The 26178-nt window shown below is 34.4% G+C and overlaps 1 protein-coding gene across 2 annotated transcripts in view; it reads right to left on the reverse strand.

Annotated features, from left to right (window-relative positions):
* Positions 1–2472: 2472 nt before the first annotated feature.
* Positions 2473–26178, reverse strand: part of Epha6 (EPH receptor A6) — a 935524-nt gene continuing 911818 nt past the window's right edge. For both annotated transcript variants that reach the window (XM_052740946.1, XM_052740947.1), the window contains 2 exons: positions 16725–16874; positions 2473–15223 (listed from right to left, as the gene is read on the reverse strand). In XM_052740946.1, coding sequence (XP_052596906.1) covers positions 15109–15223; positions 16725–16874 — 265 coding nt within the window. In that variant the 3' untranslated portion in view covers positions 2473–15108. The remainder of the gene's footprint in view (positions 15224–16724; positions 16875–26178) is intronic.

Consider the following 26178-nt stretch of genomic DNA (forward strand, 5'->3'; position numbering starts at 1 on the left):
TCCTGGAGAGATTAACACCCAGCATGAATTTCTGATTACAGTCCTCGGAATCAGAGAGCCTGGTGGCCAGGAAAAGCTTTTGCTAATCAATACTTAAAGTTAACCTTCTTAAATTCACTTGGGATTTATAGCAATAGAAATAAATTGTACTAATTGAAAGATTTTGGATAGACACGGTCCCTCACAGTTGCATTGCTTTCCAATGGACAGGCCATAGATACAACGGTTTTTAAAGATCTAAGAAATTTTTGTCAGCCTTTCAAGCTAGTTTTTTTTCCTCCTCCTCAACGGATGATTCTCATGACAAACTTGTATTTAAAAATTTCATCTCTACATTTTTTTTAAAGTTTCATCTCTTCATTTCACTTCGTAGCATAAGTGTGAGATGTTATTTTACCTTTTCACTAGCTAGCGGTATTTTTAACTACCATACTTGTTTTTTTTTAATCTGACCTAGTAACTTGACTATGGAGGTGGAAAAAAAAAAGGAAGGAAGGAAACTGAAAGGAATTCCAAAGACTTGGTGGTAAAGACACTTGAACGTGTATTACTATGGAGTGCTTTTTCTATTGCCTTTCCAAATTCCCAGATGTTCATAACATGGAATAGGGTGTAGTTCTGATCCCCTGACGCTTGGAAGGCAAAAAACAAACTGAGTGAAGAAAACTGATGTGTGTGTGTGTGTGTGTGTGTATGTAAAACAATGGCATGAATGTCCTTGTTAAAATAGATAATGGATATATGCTATACTTTGTAGTCTAGAAAAATTAACCCATCTATGTATTTCATCTTCAAAAAGGTATTTTATCTAGTGGTTTTGAGGACTTAAGAAAGAAAAGTATACATGTCTGATTGTTAGCAAGTGTTCAGTCAGTACTTTCCTTTGTCCTGAGTTTTTTTTTGTTACCCAAAGAAAATCAACTCAATCCCTGATGTGGTTGTCCTTTAACTTCTGACACCAGACACATTTACAGGGAGCTATTAAACACTTCTCTTTGATCCTGAATATTGTGACTCACTTTAACAAAATGTGGATGCTTATATAGTATTTTCCCCTTAGACATAGCATAGAGCTTATGTGCTAGAATTTTTTTTTCCTTTGCCTCTTTTAAGCTGAGTTCAGTTTTTCTTGGTACAAAGCATTTGGAGAAAACTCAAATATAAGAGACAGACTGAACAACCAACTTTATAGTAAACTTAGATGATACTTTATTGGCCTTATTCATTTTATTTTATGTGTTTTGTCTGTTTATATGTATATGCACCACATGAGTACTTGATTCAGGAAGAGGCCAGCAGAGGGCATCATATCTCCTGGGACTGGAATTAGGGATGGGTGTGAGCCACCATGTGAGTGCTGAGAATCAAACCTAGTTCCTCTGTAAGAGCCACATTGCTTTAAACCACTGAGCCACCGCTTCATCCTCAACTTAGATGATTTTAACTATAAGGAGAACAGTTACTTTAGAGAAGTGTAGTTAATAATTTATTTTATTGTTATTAGAGATTAAAGAGTTCACACGATGCCTAAATTCTATTTGGTGATCCAGAAAACATTGAAAAGATGAACCCTAAAATAATGTAAATATTTCAGATGTTTGCATCTGCTGTTTTGATGGTTGGCAGCTGTAACCTCTCTAGCGTTTACCCAGAAACACGACATAAAATTATTCCATTTGACTTAAAAAGTTAATTTGACTTTCTTGATTTTATTGTGAGCACAACAAGCTTTGAAAACAGTATTAATTTTCTCAAGTCTACTTAAGACACATGTCTAAGAGAGTTTTAGATACCACCTTTCATGTCACAGTGGCTTGTTGGAACTACAGTTCAACAATTATAAAAGTCTGAGATACATTGGATCAACTCAGAATAGTGCAGATGTATTTTCTTCTTTTTTTTTAAGATTTATTTATTATGTGTACAGTGTTCTGCCTGCATGCCAGCAGAGGACACCAAATCTCGTTACAGATGGTTGTGAGTCACCATGTGGTTGCTAGGAATTAAACTGGAAGAACAGTCAGTGCTCTTAACCTCTGAGCCATCTCTCAGATGTATTTTCTTATTAGCAACTTACAAGGAATCTGGAAAATCTCAGATTTATAATTTATTGGATATTTTTCGATGGAAATCTTTAGTGATGGTCTAAAGATTTGTTAGAACAGTTGATATTGTGGGTGTGCTATATGTGTATGTGTATAAACTACCTCTGTAATACATAATTTCATTCATCTGAATCTCATAAAATATTTGCCAGTATAAAATCACTACAAAAATATGTATCCATTAATTATAGTGATATGTGTGAATTTATGCCTAGACCTCAAAGTCTGTAATTATTTTGAAAAATTACAACTATGTTTTGCATACAGAATTATTAAAGTTCTAAACAATACCTAGAAGTATATACTAAAAAGTAAATTAGTAAATTACAATAATATACTTGCATATAACAGTACAAAACGTCACAAATTCAACCACCAAAACTGTAACTTTTATTTGGTAATAGATATTTTAATAAACAGGCTTTCTCCATCTGTAAGACCCTGATAATGCCTTTTAGGAAATCATAGAAAAATAAAATACAGTAATTAGCAATTTGTACTTTGTACAAAAATCTTACTATGTTGCTCAGCAGGTTGTTTTGCTAAACACCATATTCTTTCAGCAAATAGATGACATACATAATGCAATTTACCATAAACAATCCCTCATATTGAGAGCTGGACATTCTATAACACTATTAACTTGTATGCATGCCAGCACATGAAAATTTACATGAATATTATAGTAGATTTTTATAAGATGAAAATAGTACCACTTTCCAATCAATCTGGACTACTCCTCTACTATGGTCAAGTAGGTAGTAGGTGGGATTGCAGTTTGAGTAACACCATTTTGCTGCATTTGTGTCTCTACCATATAATAATTACAACTAAGAAGAAAACAGATTGTATAAACAACTTGGGAGGAAACATATGCCCTAAATAGTGATATGATTCCAAACTGAGAAAACATCATGTGGTGCTATTCTTCCTCATTGTCATAAACAGATACATACTCTCTTGCAAGAATAGATGGCTATAATGCTCACATTTGATGATTAATAGCTTCAGGTCAGTTTACAAAGAAAGACATTGAAAGTCTTTAACTTGTGGAAGGAAAATATTATGACTGTAGTTTTTGATTAGTCAGATATAATCTCTGTGAGAGATTAAATAAGTTCTTCTAGACAGATGTTATCTAGGTATTTTATAGAAATACACTAGCTAGGCGGCGGTGGTGTACACCTTTAATCCCAGTACTCGGGAGGCAGAGAGAGGCACACTCTCTGTGAGTTTGAGGCCAGCCTGGGCTACAAAATGAGTTTCAGGACAGCTAGGACTGTCACACAGAGAAACCCTGTCTCAAGAAAACAATAAAAAAAGAAATACATAATTTACTATTTTTTTTAGGGTTTGTGTCACAAAGACTTTCATTCTTAATATTTTGAGTGCATTGAAAATGTCTACCATTTAAAATTTGAGGTGGCCATTTAAATATCTAAAGTGTTTAAGCAGATAAACATTTACATGTATACTTATATATATTTTGGTTATGCTAGAACAGCAAAAATCTGGAGAACAATCTAATCCCATTAGTCACAATCTAATTTCACATAAAGCCCAAAGAAGCAATATGCATCTTTAAATTCCCACACATCAGATACAGCTTATCCAGAAATGAAGCACCAAGCACTGTTTAAGAAAAAAAAATCCTGTCTGTTAAGTTGAGTGGAACAATGAACAAAACAACCTTATATTGCCCATGTACTTCTAAATGGCAAAATATTTGAGTGTTTTCTATGTGGAACAAAAGCAAAAGCAATTTATCTTAGAATATTAACATCTGCTCACCTACTTTATTTCTTTTTAAAATTTGGATGGGTACGGAAACCCCTCCAAAATAGGATTTGAGAATATTGACAGGCCAAATAAATACTATACCTCTTTCAAGACTAATTTTAATTTTCATAGCTTTTAAAGTAGAATATGTACCAAATGTTTCTGCCATATTCTCTGTCACAGGCAAACATAAGTAAGGAAACAGAAGTAATACTCATACCCTTGAGAAATCCTCAATCTCTACAATATGGACAGAGAAGACTCATTCCAGTCCTTGAAAAACAAAGTGTCAGGTCTTCTAATAAGTTATCTTAAAACTGATATTTGATGAAGATGCCTTTGAGATAGTTTATGTTTTCCTCACTATTTATTATACATAAAGTCCCATCAAATGTGTATGCAAATTATATATATATATATATATATATATATATATATATGTAACTATCCTACACTTCCTTCCCAACCCCAACATTGACTTTTCTTGCTCAAATCAAACTACTCACAAAGCAATGTTTTTGCCTTTCTACCACAGATCTATCAGTTTATCTGCATAGTGCATAATCTTTTCCCTTGCACTGGAGTTCCTTGTACCTGTTCCTTTTCAAAGTAACCTTTATACTTAGCGTGAATACCAACAAACCTTCTACCTCTTCAGCCTTTTTCTGTAATTACCTTCTCTCCTGCATAATCAGTTTCCACTCTGCCAAATCACTCTCATTAGTATGCAAATATGCTTTAGCATCCTTCCTCTAAACAAAATAAAACACAAAACCCAGAACTCTCTTGACCCGAGCTCCTTTGCTACAGGCCTATTTTTTCTTGGCTTCTGTCACAACAAATACTTCTGAAGACTTGTTTACAGATTCTGATTCCATTTTGTATTTCTCAGTCTATTCCAGGCAGGCTTTCACTTCACTGTTTCATAGAGACTGCCCTCAGTAAGGACTTCAAGGAGCATTCTGGACAAAGTTGTCATGTCCAATGACCATTACTTTGGTGTGATCTTGACTTTTTTTTCTTTTCTTTTCTTTTAGACTTATTTCTATTATTTTTAACTTTGTATGTATGTGTCTCTGTGTATGTGCACATGTGTGGGAATGCCCTAGAGGCCGGAAGAGGGCATAGATCCTCTGGAGCTACAATGATGGGCGACTGTTTTAAGCTCCTGCATGTAGGTGCTAAAACCAAACTCAGGTCCTCTGCAAGTACACACTGTTAAGCCATCTCTCTAGCCCTGATCTTGACTTAAAAGCACCCACTCAACTACATTTCTCTTTTCTGTACCTTACCTTTTACTTCTTGGTTTACATTATTAACTTCTTGTTCTCTGCCTAACCCCTAAGCACTGGATTTTTTTTTTAAAGCTCAATCCCAGGCATATTTTTTTATCTATTGTACAGGGTTATTCTTGGTTTTAAAATGTAAACACTGATATATAGACTAATGAATTTCAATTCTGATCTCCAGTCTTAATAGCTCTTTTGAAGTCTCAGATACAACTGTTTACAACTGTGTGTATGTGCACGCTCGTGTGTGCCTGTACATGTAGAGGCCAGATGACAAATTTGAGTGTCCTTAGTTGCTGTCCACCATTATGTTGAGTCAGGTCTTTCACTGACATCGAACTTACAGCTAAACTGGCTGACCAGCAAGCCTCAGGGATCTTCTTGTCTACATCTACCAGCTGTGGAATTACAAGAGTGCCATGATGTTAGGTTTTTTAAATGATGATTCCTGGGCTTAAACTCATGTCATCAATCTTGCAAGTAAAACAGTCTACTGCTGAGCTATCTCTAAGACTATAGCTGCCTACATATAGTTCCACTTGAATAGCTGCTGTTTATTTCTGACATCATATAGCCAAAGCCAAAATTGATTTTCCCCTCCAAAGCTCCTATTTCACTGCCATTCAATCAATTGCTGCTTCCCCAAATGCAAATTTAGTTTTGGTTTTTCTGTCTTCTTCATCCCTCATTCTCAATCCCAATCCCAACTACTGATGAGTAAACCTGGTTTGAAATCATCCAAAACTGTTCCACTTGTCTCTGTCTTTAGCATCTCCCAAGAGCTACCACTTTTTTCTAAATCACCGCAGCCTTGTTCATGCTCTTTGATTCTCCATTTTCCTCACTACTATGTATCACTCTCTATATTCTCGTACACTCCAAATTCCCAACTGTTAGCTACTCCCTTACTTATAACTTTGTTCTTGCTCCTCTCATGGATGTTCCTTCCAGTTTTCTGGATTGCAGTTTAAAATCATATCAGTACCAATTTATTTTACCACTTACTGTGAAGTCACAGTCACTTGTAACTGTAATGTGTATGTAACATGATTATGAGTATAACGCATGGCTGTTGTTTGTCTTTACTACTAAAATGTCAATTTCAGAATCTCGGACCTTGCTTGTCTTGGTCATCACTAACCCTTAGTGCTTTTGTTGGATGTCTGTATTTATAATAAACATATTCAAAGTAAATTTTATGTAAGCGTATATACTTATTTTAAAGTTGAGGAATTTTACAGGTTTGGGCCAGTAAACTCACATGATTTGCTTTATTTTGTTGTTGTTTTAAATATCACATAATATAAATAGGATAAAATTAGGCAAATCATGCTATTCTGGTCATATACATTAAATTATAGATACTTCTATATTTAATGCAAAGTGGTTAAGGTTGTAAAATAGGAAAATGGAATATTATATTTTTTTTCAGAAGGTTTTGGAGACTTGGAAGAAAACAAATAGATTATATAAAATGGAATAGTTATTTGCTTTTGTTTGAACATCGTATTCAGTGAAATCTTAAACATCAAATAAAAAATGACTAGAAAAATTAAACATTATTATCCTAAATTCACTAAGTTTGTTGTGAACCTCTTTTTTGTGTTTCTCTTGTTGAGAAAGTAAAACAATTTGCTTTTTCTAGCTGACCTTATAGGATATCTGAATAGTATGAGATAAAAGAATTCTTTGAAAAAAGAAGAAGAAATTCTAGCTAAGAGAATTGGAAAGTTACTAATATTATGTGATTGAATGAAAATATATAACATGAGACTACAGTCCAGGTACACAACTCTGGACTTTCAGCACCCAGTGACAGAGGGGAGAGGATACTGAGGCCAGCCTGGGCCACAAAGTGAGACTCTATTTCCAAAAATGGGCAAAAGAAAACAAACTCCAAACTTCTAGGAGTGGCTCTGAAAGCAACTAGGGAAATAAAGAATATAATCATTTAGAGTTTTAAGGTGGCACATAAAAACCAAAGTGTCACATAAAATTTATATGAAGATATTGCATTTAAAAACATTTAATATTGTGTAAAATACATATAACTGCTTAAAATTATGTTGATTGTAAACCCTTTCACAGCATCTCTTCAGTATCTTTTAGATACTGTTTCAAATTTAATGATAAGTTTAAAAAAATCTATGAATTGGATAATTCATTAACACATATAAAATATTTTGAGAGTCACATTTAATGAACTATGAGTTCAAAAATCTTTTGCCTATGTTTCTTAGAAATCAAAAGCATTACTACAAGAATGTTCAGATATGGCCATAGCCTTCTAGTATTTTAAAAAGTTGTTTAATTTCAGTGTTTTCATAAGATATTTTTTCTATTTTAATGTCAATATATATATTCACAAAAATGAGTAGAATTATTCACATTATATATTCACACCCTCAAAATTCATCTATTTCAAAATTAAAAGTGAGAACAACATGACAGAATGTTAACTGATTCTTTTTTAATAGTTTTCTTTTTAAATGAAGTAACCCCTTTATCATAAGCTACTCTTTTTACTACCTTTTGTTCTGTAATATTCTGTATTAAAGTTATAATTAATGACATGCTTCTGATCTTTCATGTATGCTGTTATTACAAGTATAGCTCACTCTTTCAAAAACAAAATTTAAACTATTGGTATTTTCCTTGCACGCAAAATGAAAACTAAGTTAATGGAAAAAAATCTCCTAAAGGCATTTATTTTCTACATACAGGTTTTCAATGTCACAATCTGAGGGGAAATGATATTAGTGAAATAATTAGTATGATATCCAAAATAAAACACATTCATGACCCTTAAAATCAAGTGTTCCTCACATTCATTTTTGTTACTACTGATCTAATGTTGTGCCCCTCTTCCCCTAAAATGCTCCCATTTCAGGTTTTATTTATATTTTCCCACTCTCAAAGGATTAATTAAAAACAATAAAATTGAACAACAGCTCCATGTTTTTATAAAAAGAAAATGAGAGTTTTGCATAGTATCAATATATTAATATGATTTTCCTTGAAGAACTATATATAGCACAGGAAGAGAAAACACATTAAATTAAAAACTCCAATGAAAAACATTTATATACATTAAACTTTGCTTTCCATATATTGCAAAAAAATTTAAAAGCTTCATTATTCATTTATTGTCAGTAATATTCACCATTGTCTCAACAATACTTTAAGTGTATATGGCAATGATATTTTTAGATAATATATCAGTGAGTATGAGAACAATTTGGTTTTAACAATAATCATATGAACCACTTTGATGGGAAAGTAGCTCATTCATTTACAAATTCCCTAGCAAGTGCGTGGCTACTCGTTTTTATTTTCTTAGAGTTTCTAAAGACGTTATTTTAAGTAGATTCAGTAAAGGAAAACAAATATATGACAACAAAGCATGCCCAGTTAAAATTTCATCATGGATTTGATAATATCTATAGTTCAGGATTATGAAGAGAGAATATTACTTTCCCTGTCAATTTGAGACAATAGAATTAATAGTGTTTCATCCTTTCAGATTGAATGAAGATGTGTTTAAATGAAAAATATGTTAAAGCAAGTTCTGTCTAAAACACAAACAGCTAATTCTACAAATAATTCAATGTAGAAAAGATTTATGACACCCCAGAAGCAACAGAGCATTCCAGATAAAACCTTGGAAATTTGTGGTTTGTTTTTAGGATCTGGCTTATTTTTTTTCACGCCATATGTCATGATTTCAAACACTTAAAATGATATTGGCTCTTTCTGGAAGGGAAAAAACAGAAGAGTGTCTTGTGTAGGAACACAAGATATGAACAGACTTGTACTGAAATGCTGGCATCAGCTGGAGGAGTAACTCTGGTACTACCCTGTGACAAGGCCTTAGGCTTATCACCAGCACAAAAAACACAAACAATAAGGTTTATATCAATATTGCTTTGTACTTAAGTTCATGTTTAACTCATGAAAACAATTATGACTAAATATAAAATCTGAACATGATATATGAAAAACAATGATTCTTATGTCCCTAGAGTTTTCTTTATAATCACATAGTATGTGGAGACAACATTGGATCTTCCTTTCAGTGAGGACTATTGACATGGAGATCCTGATGCCAACTGAGTAGGGATCCCTTAGTAGCATTATTATCCACTTTTTGTTATTCTGATTTTCTATTTGGTTTGATAACACACCAACTAGAATTCGATTGTGGCAAATTAAAGACCACTAGAAGATAAGTATGATATAGAAACATGGAAAAGGACAGATATGTTACTTGAGAGAGTATCATTAATAGAATAAATACTTGTTGAATTTACAACTTGTGGGATAAATGTATGGTTAACCTATACCTTATTTGATAATACAAAACTGGAAACAATTTGCCCTAGGGATGGATGTGCATACTTCATAGTATGCACAACTCTCTGTATTGTGTTATCCTTTATCCTGTTTTATGACTGGTACTATTTCTTTAGTGGCTCTGATATTCTTAAAAAAATTGGTTGTACATAAGAGTAGGAGAATTATCCTTTGAAAATTTCTCTTAATATGAAACAAATCAAAGATTCTTTTTTTGAAGAAAAGATGGCAGTGTGACTAATGAGTATAGCAATTTAAGAAAGGACATTGCTTTGTTTTCGCTATAAAAATTGCTTTTATTAGGAAAGTGTTATTTATTATAAAGTAGGAGTGACTTGATATCACTGAGATGCACAAGTATTGTAGTTGTCAGATTCTTTTGGAAAAACTGGTTTATTTAGAAGTCCTTTACCTCCCTTAGACATTGAAGTTCTCTTAACTTACTTGTTTCATTTTAAATGCAGTAACTTGAAAAGCTAAACTTTTAGTTACATTCTGTGATTTCAAAAGAGAAATCTGCCAACCAAATAAAAAACACCTGATCCAAGGGCAAAGAACTCAAGCTTTTATATATATAACTCAATAAAAAGTTTCAAAATAATTTGACCTATTGATAATTTGAATCTAAGTACTAGTCAGTAAAAGAGGTTAGTTCAATTACATCTAGACAACCTGTGACTTCTAGACCTTTCCAACTTTCTGTTTCCCAGGAGACATATGTATCATGTCAGATCTCTGTATAACAAAACCCTACTGTTTTTCTAATAAATCTTTAAAACATCTGCCTAAAGTCTTGATTTTTAAAGGGAACAGTGAGAGGAATTCGCAATATATTTTTATGCAACATGAGGTTTTTCTTCCCTTTGGCTCTGTTCATTCTAGTCATGGGTAATCACTTCTTTCCCTGGTTAATGGATCCTGTCGGAAAGGATTTTGTACAAGCTTTGAAGTGCATACATTACATCTGCTAGAAAAATTAGCTCAGGTGAAAGATTACTTTCAGGTTTGGTTTGAAAAAAATGATGTTTTTATAGGCTATCTGAAGAATGATTTCATATATGGACTGACTTCTGATGAGAGTATCTTAGAGAACACACAAGTATGATTGATTCCCTCTACCAAACAGAGTAATGGATGTTTGAGAAGAATTTTAAGAGATTCCAAGATTCAAAATACATCTTTCTAACAGGAATTGAAAATGCACTTCACACTTGACTAGCTCCTGTTTGTTTAGTTTTATTCTATAGCAAGATCCAATCCCCCATGACAGAGTCACCATAGTAAACTGCAAAGAGGCTCCAATCTCTAAAATTTAAACTCAGGGATTAATAGTAGCCAATAACAGCATACTTAAATTCATTTTTGTGAAAAAATAATGTGTATGGGAGGCATGTTGTTTTGTTCAACTACAGTAAATAAAACCTATACCTTTCTGAACATTATAAAAATCAGAAAGTATGTTGGAAATGTTGATCATAAAATGGAAAAGTTATATGACTTGAACATGTGAAGGACAAATGAACATCCCCAGTTGTAACCAGTATACTTCTCTACTGTTTAAAAAAAGTATCAAATATGTTTTGATTAATTATGAGTAAGAGTTTATCTGACTACATGAAATTTCATGTAGTTGTGAAAGTTAAGGAGATAATAATATAAGAACTGATATATCTGCTGTGGTGATACTTTGTTTGTGTTCTGACAAATAAAGCTTGCCTGAAAATCAGAAGTTGGAGCTAGTCACTAGTCAACCATAAAGGTCTGGAGGTCTGTAGAAACAGGAGACAGGAAGCGATATGGCTGGGCAGAGAGAGGAAGTGATAAGGCGGGGCAGACACAGGAGCTCTGCCCTTTCCAGTCTGAGGAGTTGGAGAGGTAAGAGGTGACTGTGGCTGCTGCTCCTTTGCTTCTCTGATCTTTCAGCTTTTACCCTGATAACTGACTCTAGGTTTTTATTATTAAGACTAATTAGGATCATGCTTCTATCGGCTTTAAATCTCTTTTATGTATAAAAACACGGATCCCCTATAAGTTAACAGTGGATTATTAAAATACTAATTTCTTTTCAATTAGTATTAGACTTAGCTCACCGAAGGTGAAGGAACAATCTATTTTGAATTTCCTCCCTTTGTGCGTAGTTTTCTGTTAAGCAAAGTCAGAGCTCACAGCTTCTAACTTGAAGGGCTCCCATTTGTATGCTGAGACCTAACATGTTAAAAGTATACTTTTTTCCAACCTGCCCTGCCATCCTGCCCCTTCTATGGAAACTTACAAGGCATTTTTAGACGTGCTCTGCTTCACTGTGCTGATATAATGAGTGTATTGATAGAACCTGAAACAGAAGGAGATTGAAGAGGGGATTTAAACAAAAAATGGAGAGGGCTGAAAAATTTAATAAAGGAATAAAAAAAGGCAATACTGGTAAAAATCTTGAGTTGAGAGTTTAACTGATTTTCTCCCAGAGCATAAATTTAATAGAGAAAGGTATCAAAGCAGACGTTTAGAACACAGGTTGGATGTTATGCAATTTCCTCTTCACTATCAATGCCATAGAGAGCTTTATAAAAACTTAACTTTTCACAGATTAAATTTCACTTTTTTTCTATTATGGGCTATGTGAGGCTTTAGAGTTATGATTGGAATGCTGCCTTATTCAGTTTGTAGCTGGGTAGATTTTAAGAAGTGATACACAGTGTAATAAATCTGTGATTATAGCATGCACAACACATTTATCAGCAGTTCCAGAGAAACTTTGCAAATTTTCTGTAATTCTTCCTTCCTGCTACACTGTCATCATTTCAGATATTTTTTAGCTGAATGATTTAAATACACCACCTTCATTCTTCATTGTACATTTTTTTGGCTATAGACCAGAAGTTGACTTTGAGAAAATAAAAAATTTACACGGTCTGATTTTCAAAATTCTAAGAACTCACTCATTAGAATTGACTAAGATTTTTTAAAAGCAAGTACATAATGTATATGCATATTCTAGATATAAGAAGTTATTCCTAACTGTAATTATGAAAGTCATTAGCTTATTTTGTCTTATACTTGTTATTGATCGTAGGCACCAAAGAAATCTCAGATTGTTTCTTGTTATATTGCCAACTGCATTTGGTGTTTTAACCATTCATATCCCCAGATCTTAATTCCTCTTGAATCATAGGGTGCATGACCATTAGGCAGCAATGAAATAGATATTCTTATAATTTAATATTTCTGTTTAATTTTGCACATACTTCTGCCTTGTTCTGTTTATAATGAAGTTCATAATTACACTTAACATTATCATGCGCATAGCTTGGTAAATTAAAAATGTAATTTTATAAAACTTGGAAGAAGATATGGAGATAGAGAGTAGAAAGAGAATTTTGTAATAAATCAGGAAAGACATAGAAATGCAAATTAAATAGAAATAGAATTGCATCATCAGACTTTTAAAAGAAGAATGTTAACAGATTTTTAATCTTGCCATCACTGAATGTAAATTCCACAGAATTTTAAATACTATTATAGAATTTATATCAAGGCATACAGATGCTGCAGACAGAGTCCTATGATGGACCATATTATTCTATTTCTTATTTTTCTAAATACCTTTTGTTGTATTATAAAAATAAATATATATGATTAATAAATTTAATCATCTGTTTACATCTGTTATCATTTTATAGATATTTAAAGACAGATAAATATGGAAATTTTGTATTTCCCCTAAATGTATCCAGATTTGTGTAAATGTATCAGGCAAACTGCAGAGAGTCTATGAGTGATACATGGCCATGCATGTAGGTGGCTAGAAAATATTAGTAGCTATTTCTGACACACTTACTTAAAAAGGGATGGAATTCCATTCTTTCCTTTTTCTGTATAGTTAAGCAATAGGAGGGAAAAAACCCAAGAAGATGAGTCAGGTAAAGAAATTATATAAAAGGATCTCATATGAAAAGAAAAAAAAATCTTACAAACAAGAATAAAAGGAAAAGTGAGGGTCCTTAAATAGAAATAACTTTATCTTTTCTTAGGAAAGTTTAGGTAGGAATTTGTGTATGTGAAGAGGATACCTTTGTCTCTGACATCAAATAAAAATTGGTTCACTCAATCCACCTCTTTAGACAATCTGATCTGCATTTTTCTTCCAGTTATTCTTCACTCATCACAATGGTAATTTTTGTAGTTTCACAGGGAGCAGATGATTTTATGGTTGAGTTTATCTTAAAAGGAGCACTATTTTGATAAGCTGACAAATTCATTGGAAAAATATATTTGCTTTTTTTTTTTTTTGCTGCAAGCCTCAGAGAAGATTATGACAACACATCTCAAATGTGTTCTTATTTTTATATACTATGATGGACCAAGGTTTACACATTATATATATGTATATATGCATATATATGCTTAATGTGAGATATATTTATATCATGTTTATGTTATCCATACTAATTTCTTAGAAGATTTGGAAAACCATTCAGAGTGTTCATGTAACTTATTTTTGTGAACAAAAATATTGGAATTGTTAAAGTTGGAAAATACAGTGGTTATCAATCAACTCCATGTGTTTATTACCTTAGGCCACTGCAAGCTATCTTAAATTGAATAAATAATTTCCAATTTAATCTATGGCTACCATTTTAGACCTTTTATTTTAAAAATTTTTCATTGTGAACAATTAACTTTCTCAACGCTTTGATAATTGTTTTTCAAACTTGTGAAGATGAATCCAAGGGAACAGCCATAGATATACTCCATGCATCTGTCTATGAAAACTATCAGAGTAATGGGCTCACTCTTGGTCTTTCCAAGGGTTATTCTTGTAACATACTAGAGAAATACAGTATAGTTAGTAAAAAATTAGAGGGGGGAAAAGCCTCTAAACAACCACCTACTATGAAATATGTATAACCCTATAAAGTCAATTTAAAAATATAGACAAACCCAGCCTTAGAATATTTAAAAGCACAGTATTTTTGTCCATCTCCCTCCCCAACAATGCCCTTCATACAGTAGTCACACCTGACACAAATGCACTATATGGAATCATTGATCGTTTCTGCAAATCGTTGTAACAACATCAGGCACCAACAGTTAAGGTATTAAAAATAAAACAACAGTACAACCCGTAGAGTTGAGTAAAACTATCGAAAAAGAAGCATGTCAAGTTGGAAGCTACTCGATCACAAAACATGGAAGAATGATCAACTATTTCTTTCTTATCTATCGTCAAACTCTACATACATCTTGAAGATGCCACACCTGGACAAATTCCTTTAGGTTAAGTCCATGAACACTTTCCAAACATTTCTATACAAAGTTATACATTCATGCTGAGTTATTTATCATTATGTAGTGGTAATCTGCAGTGGACCAGAGTTTCATTTGCAGGCTATTCAGAGAGGACCTGTTGTAGCGTGATACTTAAATCCAGGATGGAAGCATAAACCTAAGGTGTGCAGCCATAGTCTGAAGAGGAGACTGTGGATTGTGAAGGGATGTCTGGAGAATCAGAACAATGAGTCGTAGAGGGTATATCTTTCTTTGTAGAAATGCTGAGGCACAAAATACAGGTGTTTATAGTACTTTCATACATGAAATCCCTTCTCCTGTATGTGCATCATATGTAAACGTAAAGTCTGTATGCTGCTGACTATTCGTCTCTGATGTCCAATGAGTATGACTCCAATTCGTCTAATATCACTGAGAGAATATGAGGGGGGAGAGAAGGGAGAAGAGACAGAGAAGAAGGGAAGGGGGGGAGAGAGAGAGATTTTAAGCATATAGATTTAATAAATACAAGTCAGAGAAAATGAATACTTAGCTATGTTAAATATATGCCATGTTACATTTGACAAAAAATGTGTTGGTTAATTGTTAAGTAGTCATATAAATGGATAGCAAAAATTGTTTATTTTATTCTCCCTTGTTCCATAAAATATTCTAAAATTCATGTAATCTCAAATTTAATGATATAAAGAAAAATTCCATATCCAGATAGAATGTTTACATTTCTATTGGCATAAGACTATTTAGAATTCAATTAGTTATATAGATTTGCAACAGTCATAGAAAATACAGAGCATGTAGGGTAGAGGTATAATATGGGTATGAAAATGACATTAAGCAAAATTAGTAATTTTGTGGAAATGTACATGTTCTACAACCCCAGAGCAACTGCACTGCTGTGCTTAAGAGACACACACACACACACACACACAAATGGATACAAAAATTGTACAATTCAAAAGTCCTTGCACTAAGACAGATTTTAAAAGCAGTGGAGTCCTGCACAGTAGCCCAAACTGATGAACTAGATTTATCGGCATGAACGCAAATGAATCTCCAACGTTGGGTGAGAAAAGCAAGAACAAAACATAACCTCTTGACTGAATTTTTAAATTTACATGAAATATGTAAATTAGATACACATAGACTAATAAACATTAAATACAGAACAGGGATGACCTTGGGATGGGGGTGGGAGCTGTGGTGGAAGTGGGGTACACACAGAGCTTCAACTGTCTTATGAATGGATTATCTCATAAACTTGGTGGTGGGTACCCTGAAATTTTTTACATTAGTCTCCGTACTTGTTTGTGCATATATGAGAAATAATTCATAAGAATCAATAAAAGCCAGTATTTGACTTAAGAAACTGTCATTGTTTTGAACCATATAAAGTTACATTCCTATCTTAAAACAATGGCAGTTTCACATGGCTCCATTGTTATAATATCTTTAATCCACATTTTGAACATTTCTATTGGATGTAGGCAAAGAATGATCTTTGAGACAATTGAAGATGTCTGAACATGATAATACACAGAAGGATCTCTAAAACGGCAAAGTAACACTATAAGGAGATTGCTTTAATGAAGGTAGCAGGAACTAATTATGCTTTATTAGTATATATGAATAGCATTTTACCAAGGCAACAAACACTATGTCGATGATAATGTCTATGATGTGAATAAGATCAGCATGTATTTTGGAAGCATTTACAACAATGCCACACATCCATTCGAATTAAATATATTCTTTAAAAGAATAATAGTTGAAAGTGTAACTTTCAGCTTCCACTGGAATGATAATGAGAGAAATCACATACTAGCCTTAGGAAAGGTATTCTTGATTGGACATGTGAATTTGAAATTCCATGAGCAGAATATCTAATTACAGCAATAAGCCTAGAACTACTTACTCAATGCTCATTCTTGAAATCAGATCAAACGTTGTAAAGCCTGCTGCCATGAAGTTACTCTTGTATTGACCCATCTTTATAGAATCCAACCAGTCACCAACTGTGACGAACAATGGATATTCGGGAACATCACCGGGGGATTCTGGCATTCTACAGGGAAATGAAACAGCATTTAAAAGCCAGATAAGCCAGACTTAGTCATTTTTAGTTTTTCCTTTTGCAATATTCTTGTATCAAATATTTTTATCCTCTATTTGAATGAACTCTAATTTTCTGTCTTATTCAGCAAGTAATTAGAAAAAACTCTTTTTTTAAAAAAATCAAATCAGTCATTTCTTTTGACATTTTCTGCTTTTTTAACCACTATGGGCATTATTACATTTGATAGATCTTTAGAAGACCCATTTTTTTCTATATTCCTTTGCATGTTTTCGCTCATGTAACTTGAAGCCTAGTCTGCCCACTCTCTCTGCATAGAGAGTAACAGCTGTTCACGATTACCATTTTCTTAGGAATCCATGCCCTTCACCACATGAAAACCCAGAGAATCAACTAACCTGGGCTTACAGGAGCTCACAGAGACTGAACTGACAACAGAGAGCCTGCATGGGACTGACCTAGGCACTCTGCTATGTGCTACAGTTGTGTTCCTCTTGTGGAACTCCTCACAGTGGGAACAGGGGCTGTTGCTGACTCTTTTCCTGGCTTTTGGGACCCTCCTCCTCATACTGGGTCACCTTGCCCAGCCTTAATACATGGGGAGGTGCTTAGTCTTACTGCAACTTAATATGCCATGTTTTGTTGATACTCATGGGAGATCTGCCCTTTCCTAGAGAGAAACAGAGGAAGAGTGGACTGAGGTGTGGGGACAGAGGGAGGTTGGGGGGAGGGACTGAAAGGAAAAACTACAGCCCTGTGTAAAATAAATAAATTTTTAAAAAGGAATCCATGTCCTTTTACCGGCCCCACACTTACTGTGATGGTTCTCCTTTTAATGATGAATTCATTGATCAAACTTCAAATTATGTTGTTAAACATTCAACAATAATAGTCTTATTTAAAAACAATTTCTGATATCATAAAACTTAGTTGCACAAGTAGGATTTACATATAACCAAGTATAATGTGTGGGTATTGTAGCTCAAAATATAGATATAAAGGCATAAAATAAGGCAAATGTCAATGAAATTTGGGCTAACAAGTCAAGGAGAATAGTACTGATAGATAGTAAAATTGTATTATCTCAATCATTTTAGTTTCTAAAATATATGCAGAAAGCATTCTAATTGAGAATGTTTTATACTTTAAGCACAGAAATAATGTAAAGACATTATTTTAAAAAGACTAGGAAAGATATGTGTGAATGCACACATACATATATGTATGCATACATATACATAGCACACACACACATATTACCTAAAGTTGGGGGGAATAAAATGGAATTATCTTAGAAATTATAGTAAAATAACTCAGGATTTGGGGCTTAAATCATTCTAGTAAAACATCGTAGTATTCTTCTTACAGGAATATTGGAACACAGTCCATGAATGAAGCTGTGTGACATTTCTGAGAGCTAGTGAGACAACTCCAAGTAAACAAGACAAGAGTCTGGTAACCTCTGTTCCTCCATAACATGGGATGGTCTTGGAATGTGCTTTAATGCCCCTTCCAGGTGTAATAAATAGGAGTGGGTTTACCTCAGATTATCCATCATCTTACCCATTCTTGTTCAGAATGAGGTTTTCAAGCATGAGTTGTCCTCCTGACTATATACAGCCTAAACTCATGTGACCTTGCCCTTGTGACTATATACAAGTCGGACTCAAGTGAGCTTTGCTTACATGACCTTGCTTAGCCCACAGAATACCCTCACAACATAAATTGTCTGATGCCTTGAATAAAATTGTTATTACATGAGACTTTAGTCTGCCTCATTTTTAGGCTTTACTCTCTGAGGTTCATGCTACCACATAGAGCAACAACATAAGAACATGTAAATATTTTGATGTTTGTAAAAGCACATGGTAGGAAAAGTGTTTGTGTAATAATTGTGCATTACAATCAAAGTCTCATTTAAACATTCTTAGATACAGAACTTACATTATCTAGTAAACTAATAATGATCTTTAAAAATATGCTTATGATTTCATTCAAATCAATATTTACTAAATAATGAAAAATGTTCTTACTACAAGTAAAGTGTTTTATTACACACTGAAAGTTAGTCCAACTTCCAATTATTTTGTTCCTAATTTTCATTCATTTTTTAAATGAATGAAAATATCTGCAGACATATAATTTGAATAACAATATTTTAAATATTTAATCAAGCTTTTGCCATCAGTATTTTAATTGGAACTAGAATTTGCTAATATTCAAAAGCACTTGGCTAAAACCCTATGAAGGAAGAATTTCTGAACTAATACATACTATTTAACTTTGGTATCATTCTGATAAAGTATACATGGGAGTGAGCATTAAATTCTAAGGTGAAAATTGAAGACTACTACAGTCAAATTTAATCTTAAAATTTTTTTTTTTACCTTTCTTTTAAAGTCTTTGAGGAGCACACGTTGTACTTATTTCACCATCTAAAGACTAGGAGGTGGTGTCTTGCAATGCAGGACTAAGTCCTTGCTACAGATTCTTTGGATATTTTCTTTGCTACATTGATTTCTTTCTTTTTCTAAACTGAGATCCAGTTTAAATTAGAGGTGGATATAAATGTGGATATTGGAGAAACCCAGAAGTTTTTGTTTTTGTTTTTTTTTTTTATATGGAATAGGAGTTTGTGTACACCGTACTTTATGTTGAGTATAGTTTCCCTTAATGGTGATTTTACTTAAAAAAAAAACAAACAAACTATTTAGTTCCAGTATATTTCAATAATTTCTATTCTGGAAGCTAAACCATAATGATAAATCTATTTAACTGTGGGTTGTTTCATTCTAGTTAATATCAGAATGACTCACAATTTTACGCAAAACAAAAATAAGTCATGCTCAAATTTGAAAAGCTATCAGAGGGGCTGGGCAGATGGCTCAGTGGTTAAGAGGTCCTGAGTTAAACTCCCAGCAACCACATGGTGGCTCGCAACCATCTCTAGTGGGATCTGATGTCCTCTTCTGGCATAAAGTTGTAAATGCAGATAAAGCACTCATATACATAAATAAATAATAAAATCTTAAAAAAAAAGAAAAGGTATCATAGCATCTAATGACAGGCTCTCGATTGTTGCAATGTTTCTTCCAAGTTTCTTAGCTGTATATATGTTAATAAATATCATCAAATAAAAATTCATATATGAAATACTAAATAAGAACCACCATGGCAAACAAATTTAACTAGATTTTTGAATGATAGCATTCCTTAGAATCTCCAGTTGTCAAGCATGCATTCTGAATATGTAAGAGAATTCAAAATAGCTTCTGCATAATTTTCCTGAATTATTTAGTCAGTGTTTACAACATTATCTTTTAGGAAGTACCACAGTATTTCACAACTAACTCTCAAAAGATTAGGACATCCTTATTGACTAATAGTATAAGTAACCATAGGTGAACGTCTTATTTTAGAACAATATGGCTTTAATAAGTGGAATTACTTGTTAGAGAATTTTGTTAAAATGGAACAAAATTAAAAAAAAATAAGTTAAATTTACATTTCCTTTATATTCTTATTTCTTTATTTTATTTTGTTTTTATTTGTTTGTGTGAAATAGTATTTCACTATGTGACTCAGCCTGGCCTCAAACTCTTGATCCTTCTGCCTCAGCCTCTAGAGTTCCAGGATTATAGTCGTGTACCTTAACACCTAGTTTATAGTCTTCTTGATGCACAGGGCAAGTTGGATAAGTCTCTTTCTCTACCCTGAGATGACACTGGAGCACCTCTTGAGATTTCACAATTTTATGCAACTGGTGAGTAGAAATGTGATTTGCTAATTTTATGTCATTAACATAGAAAATTGATGGGAGAACAAACACCCTTTAAAACTAATGACTGAAATGGCCTATTTCCCCATTGAAAAGCATTCCCAGTTGCTCCCCAAGTCTTCTATTGTCATAATTTCCTTTCTTGCACACACATAAGTAAGCTAGTTAACTCCATGGCCTTTTCTGCAGCTGGCTTGGCACTTGATTTAGTTAGGTCAGGGGCCCTGCATTGTTCACAGCGGCCATGCGGTAATTTTGATTTCATTTTATCTTATACTGAAGTTGAAAAATGTTGCTATATTCAGTTTTCAGAGTTGGACACTATCATCCTCACATGAATTCTCCAGAACATTGCCTAATAAACAATAAATGCCCTTTCTTATCAAACCTGTACAGTGATAAATTCAGTCTATTTTTGGCTGAGATTGTGGAAATCTCTGGTGTTTCATGATTAGTGGAGTTGCTCACCTGAAACATCTTCCTAGTTTAGCCTGAAGCTCACATTTTCGAAGTATATATTGTAAGCTGGATGTAGCAGTTCACACCTGGACTCTCAGCACTAAGGAATATTATCACTTTTACAGGCAGTTCTCTTGATTCAATGGCTATTCTTCTCTACATTTTGAATATATACATTGCCCATCCAGTCACTGAAAGAAAATTTTACTTTGCATTTTTTCAAATTTTCAAGATTTTACATTGCATTCTTTTCAATAGAGCCTATTATTTAACTTGATCACAAATTAATGAAATAATTTTGAGACTTGAAATTAAAGCATGATTTGACTCAAAATATCCTAAAGTATCAAATGCTTGGAAACATGTATCTTGCCTCTACTTAATGCTTAAGGGGAATGAATGAATAATGTTTGCAGTCTGATTCTTTTTTTTTTTTTTTTTTTTTTTTTTTTTTTTTTGGTTTTTTGAGACAGGGTTTCTCTGTGTAGCTTTGCGCCTGTCCTGGAACTCACTTGGTAGCCCAGGCTGGCCTCGAACTCACAGAGATCCGCCTGGCTCTGCCTCCCGAGTGCTGGGATTAAAGGCGTGCGCCACCACCACCCGGCTGCAGTCTGATTCTTAACTGTGTTAAGTTAGAGGCATTAAGTTTTGTCAGGCTTTATTCAGTAACTTCTGTTTTTAATTGTTCAGATTATTAAATATGCATAATAAGATTGATAACTGGTAAAACATACAGGAATAATAATCAAAATTATAGGTAGCTACACAAAGAGAGATAAGTGTAAGACAGGAAAAAATGCATTTAAAGTAATCTCTCAGAATTCTGAGTAGAGTACCCAGCACATGGTCCCTAAAGAGAGATAGGTCACTGGATCTCAATGAAAGTCTTTTGTGAGGAAATAATCCAGAGTAAAAACAAATGTCATATCACATGCAGTCACCATGTATTAGCAGTAACTGTCATTATATCACTATGGGATCAAGTCACAGTACTCCACAAACAATGACAGCAGCATAGCATCTGAGCTAAGCAGGAAAGCGTCATGATGTAATGTCTGCCATTGCAGGCAGGAAGAAGCCACACGTGTGTGCAGCACCAGAAAATCCAATCTATAGACATGCCTAAGGATGTCATTTTGGAACTATGTTCTTGCCATATTTCCTTCATCTCTCTATGTTGTTGTAGTTATATCTGTTCTCAGCTAGTGTTCTTCAAGTGGCTGCACATTGTAGGAATATGCTTAGGGAGTATATGTCTATTTCTGTGCTATTTATCTATATGAGGAGGGCATTTGCTCTACAATGCTGTGTATATCACTCTGTATAAATAAAAGGCTGATTGGCCAGTAGCCAGGTAGGAAGTATAGGCGGGACAAGCAGAGAAGAGAACTCTGGGAACAGGAAGGCTGAGTGAGGAGACTCCAGCCTGCTGTCCAGGGAGCAGCATGTAAAGGCAACAGGTAAAGCCACAGAACACGTGGCGACATATAGATGAACAGAAATGGGCTGAGTTTAAGTGTAAGAGCTAGTCAGTGGTTAGCCTGAGCTAATGGCCCAGCAGTTTAATTAATATAAGTGATTATTTTATAAGTGGTTGCAGGGTCCTCAGGGGCTTGGTGGGACCTGGAGAGAAGCTCTTCAGCTACACTACATCCTTGTATTTACTCGGTAAAAACAATAAAGTGACAGGATGTGCTACATTCAAATATTTTAAAAGGCTTTTTAATAAATTTCATCTATGAAGTTTTATTTAACACAAAGAAATCTAACTGGAAAAATAAAAATGCACCTTCTTTTCTTATACTCATATGTGCAGAATAGTGCAGGGCTAAGAAACATCTGTAGATTTTCTGTTATTCCCTACTCTGTGGTCTGAGTGAATATAGACTTTGGAGTTGATGAACCTTGTGGGTTTTTTTTTTTTTTTTTTTTTGACAAACAGCCTCCTTGAGTCTCCCTTTCCTTATCTGAGCCATGGGAACAACAGTAGTGATAATTAAAGAAAGAAGTAATGAAAGTACCCAGTAGATACAATGATTAGCACACAGTACAGTCTCAATAAGTGGTACTAATTGTTATTGTTTGTAACACAGAATATGTGTCAGTACTACAACAGTTATAGGCAGTATTGTAATTATCTTGTGCCAGAAGAGTAGCTCATTCAGTTTAGATTTGTCTTGTGGGCAGGTAGGAACTTCATGCTTTCTGACCAATGCTTCATTTTCTATCTTCCTTCCACAAAGCTGATTATTGTGCAGTTTCTGCACAGGTTTGACCAGCCAGTTATTTCTGTATGACAAAACATCAATAAAGTACCAGCGACAAAAATCAAAACAAAACACATTGCTCAAGGCTTGTTTATGGACATAAACAATTTTGTAGATGTTGATAATATAGTCAGTGTTGTGAAAAGCCTTTTGAAAATGGATGGAAAATTGTATATTAAATTGTTGAAAATTATTAACTGCATACAAGATGATAGTTTTATTTGGTCTTAGGTTTCTCATCATTTTCTGAAGCAGAAGCATTACAGCACTGGGATGATTATTTCTCTACCTTCCTTATTCACTGTAAACCAGGTGCTTGAAAATCCAACCATCCACTTGTATGTGCTAAGGAAGATAGTAATTAAAGTTACTAAGAACTGCACATTTACAAGATCCCTAGCCATGGCCAGTGAATAGTGAAAATATTTACAATGTGCCTTAGCTGGAGCAGAATATGACTAATGAGCCCATTGACCATTACGGACCAGTACCATCCATCTGAGCAATTGCTTCATATCCCCAGATAACATATATGAATTGATGTTTAAAAAGCACAAAATTGTTTGCCAGTGACTTTCAGTGGGCTTGGAACAGAATTGGAAATGTTATTTTCTCTCCCCGCTACCTGCTCTTTCCTTTCTTCTTTTTTCTTTTTGTAATACTATGTATCAAAGGTAGGGACTTTCTTATAGTAAGCAAGGGTTCTACCACTGAGCTCTATACATGAAGCCCGAGGAATGTTATTTCTTGATTGCATTGCAGTACCGCCAAAGAGCGCAGCTAACTGACTGCAGTCTAATATGCTTAGCCGACGCCAGAGCCTGGAGCATTGGAATGGATGGAGAATGAATGTGCTGGGAGATATGGTAGGGTGGGGAAGGTAGGTAGGGCTTCCTGAAAGGACACCTTATGGTAATCAGGTCACTTTGTATATTATTAAATTTCAAATGGCCAGATCCATCCCTGGACTCTGTAGGATTATACCCACTTGGAATTGGGAACTACAAGGTTGATCCTGACAGTTGTGGGAGAGAGGACACAGAGAGGAAAATGAACAGAAGTCCAGTCAGGCATGGCCTCCACTGCTCTTCTACACATAACCTTGATCCCAGCCAGTCCCATTCTACAAAGGATTGTGTACCATGTGACAATTATAAATAACTCTTTGGGAGGAAATTATTATAAAGTGATTAATGAGGGTACATTGCATTTATGGAAGGTTGCCTGGCTCCATCAAGATGGTAATTTTGAAAATCTATTTAGCAGTTGGTTGGATTTAAGGACATTCTTATATAAATCACCATGATCTCATATATGTCCATACACTTTTTAAAATAGTGTATTGGGAGCTATACAGAAATGAAAATATGCCCCTGGGGAAGTATTGGGCAGAGGAATGTCAGTAGAAGACAAGAGTGAGCACTGCTCTTCCTAGTCCTGAAAGCCATAGATCAACATCTTTCCTATAGATACTCAGGTGTTTGCAAGGAAAGGCTACCAATGTGATTTATGAAATTGCTAATTTGCTAGCAGAAAACTATTAAACTGTGGGGTTCATAGCCTTCTATAGTCTCTTTGATCATTGTATTTTCTCCCCACTTATTATCTTGTCAACAGAAAGATTAAAAGTTTCTCAGGTGAATTCTTTTTTGTTGTTGTTGTGTTTTTTGTTTTGTTTTGTTTTTGAGACAGGGTTTCTCTGTGTACCTTTGTGCCTTTCCTGGCACTCACTCTGTAGCCCAGGCTGGCCTTGAACTCACAGAGATCTGACTGCTTCTACCTCCCAAGTGCTGGGATTAAAGGCGTGCACCGCCACCGCCCTGGCTCAGGTGAATTCTTGAGACAAAGGCAATTAGGGTGGAATAAAAACCGTGGGAGTGTTGATGAAAGAACAATGCCTGTGTTGGTGTAGAAATGAGAAAAACCTGGAGTTTGGGGATACTGGAGTAAAGGAGAGTCTAATGATGAGTGGCTGCTCATTATCCACTCAGGCTCTTTAGCGTTTGTGTGTGTGTGTGTGTGTGTGTGTGTGTGTGTGTGTGTGTGTGTGTATGCATGTGTGTATTACATGCATGTGGTTATGAAGAAGCTAGAGAAGGACATTAAATCTTTTATTTTCTGCCCTGCAGCCTTAAGACAGGATTTCTCACTGAATTGGAAGCTTGCTATTTTGGTTTGGCTGGCTGGCTGGCCAGCAAGCTCTTGAGTTTCTACTATCTCTATCTCTAATACTGGGGATATAGGCACATACAATCATGCTCAGCTGTTTTTTTGTAATGTGGGTGGTGGCAATTCAAACTCAGATTAATGCCCATGTTTGCAGAGCAAGCACTCTTAGGCACCAAGCCATCTCCCCAGCTGGCATGTTTAAAGAGGCATTCTGTCACAAAGATTGATGGTCATGTTTCCTTAATCCAGCATTAATCTGAGACAGGCATGTGTTCTTGGAACTTGGGGGATGGAGAGACTTCTCATGTGGAGGTGCTTGTCATCATTTTGTGAACACAAAACCCACCAGGCCATCTCATTACACTAAAGTGTCTCAATTCTCTGGGACTAGAAACAGAGTGTGTGGATGGCAGTGGGACTATGGCATGAGTGGGAAGACAGGGAAATCCAGTCCTGGCCCTCATGATAATAAGAATAAAGATGAGTTTCAGGCCTGATACCCTGGGAACTCTGGTTCATTTTGTTTCTCAAACACAAATATATTAAAACAAAAAGTTCATATGCCTCTGTCATGAACAAGGATAGAAAAATCACTCACAAAAATTTCCATTTGTTTCAGAGA

This window comes from Peromyscus californicus, unplaced genomic scaffold (genome assembly GCF_007827085.1).
Source record: "Peromyscus californicus insignis strain IS unplaced genomic scaffold, ASM782708v3 Scaffold_16__1_contigs__length_79575227, whole genome shotgun sequence".
Classification (NCBI taxonomy): domain Eukaryota; kingdom Metazoa; phylum Chordata; class Mammalia; order Rodentia; family Cricetidae; genus Peromyscus; species Peromyscus californicus.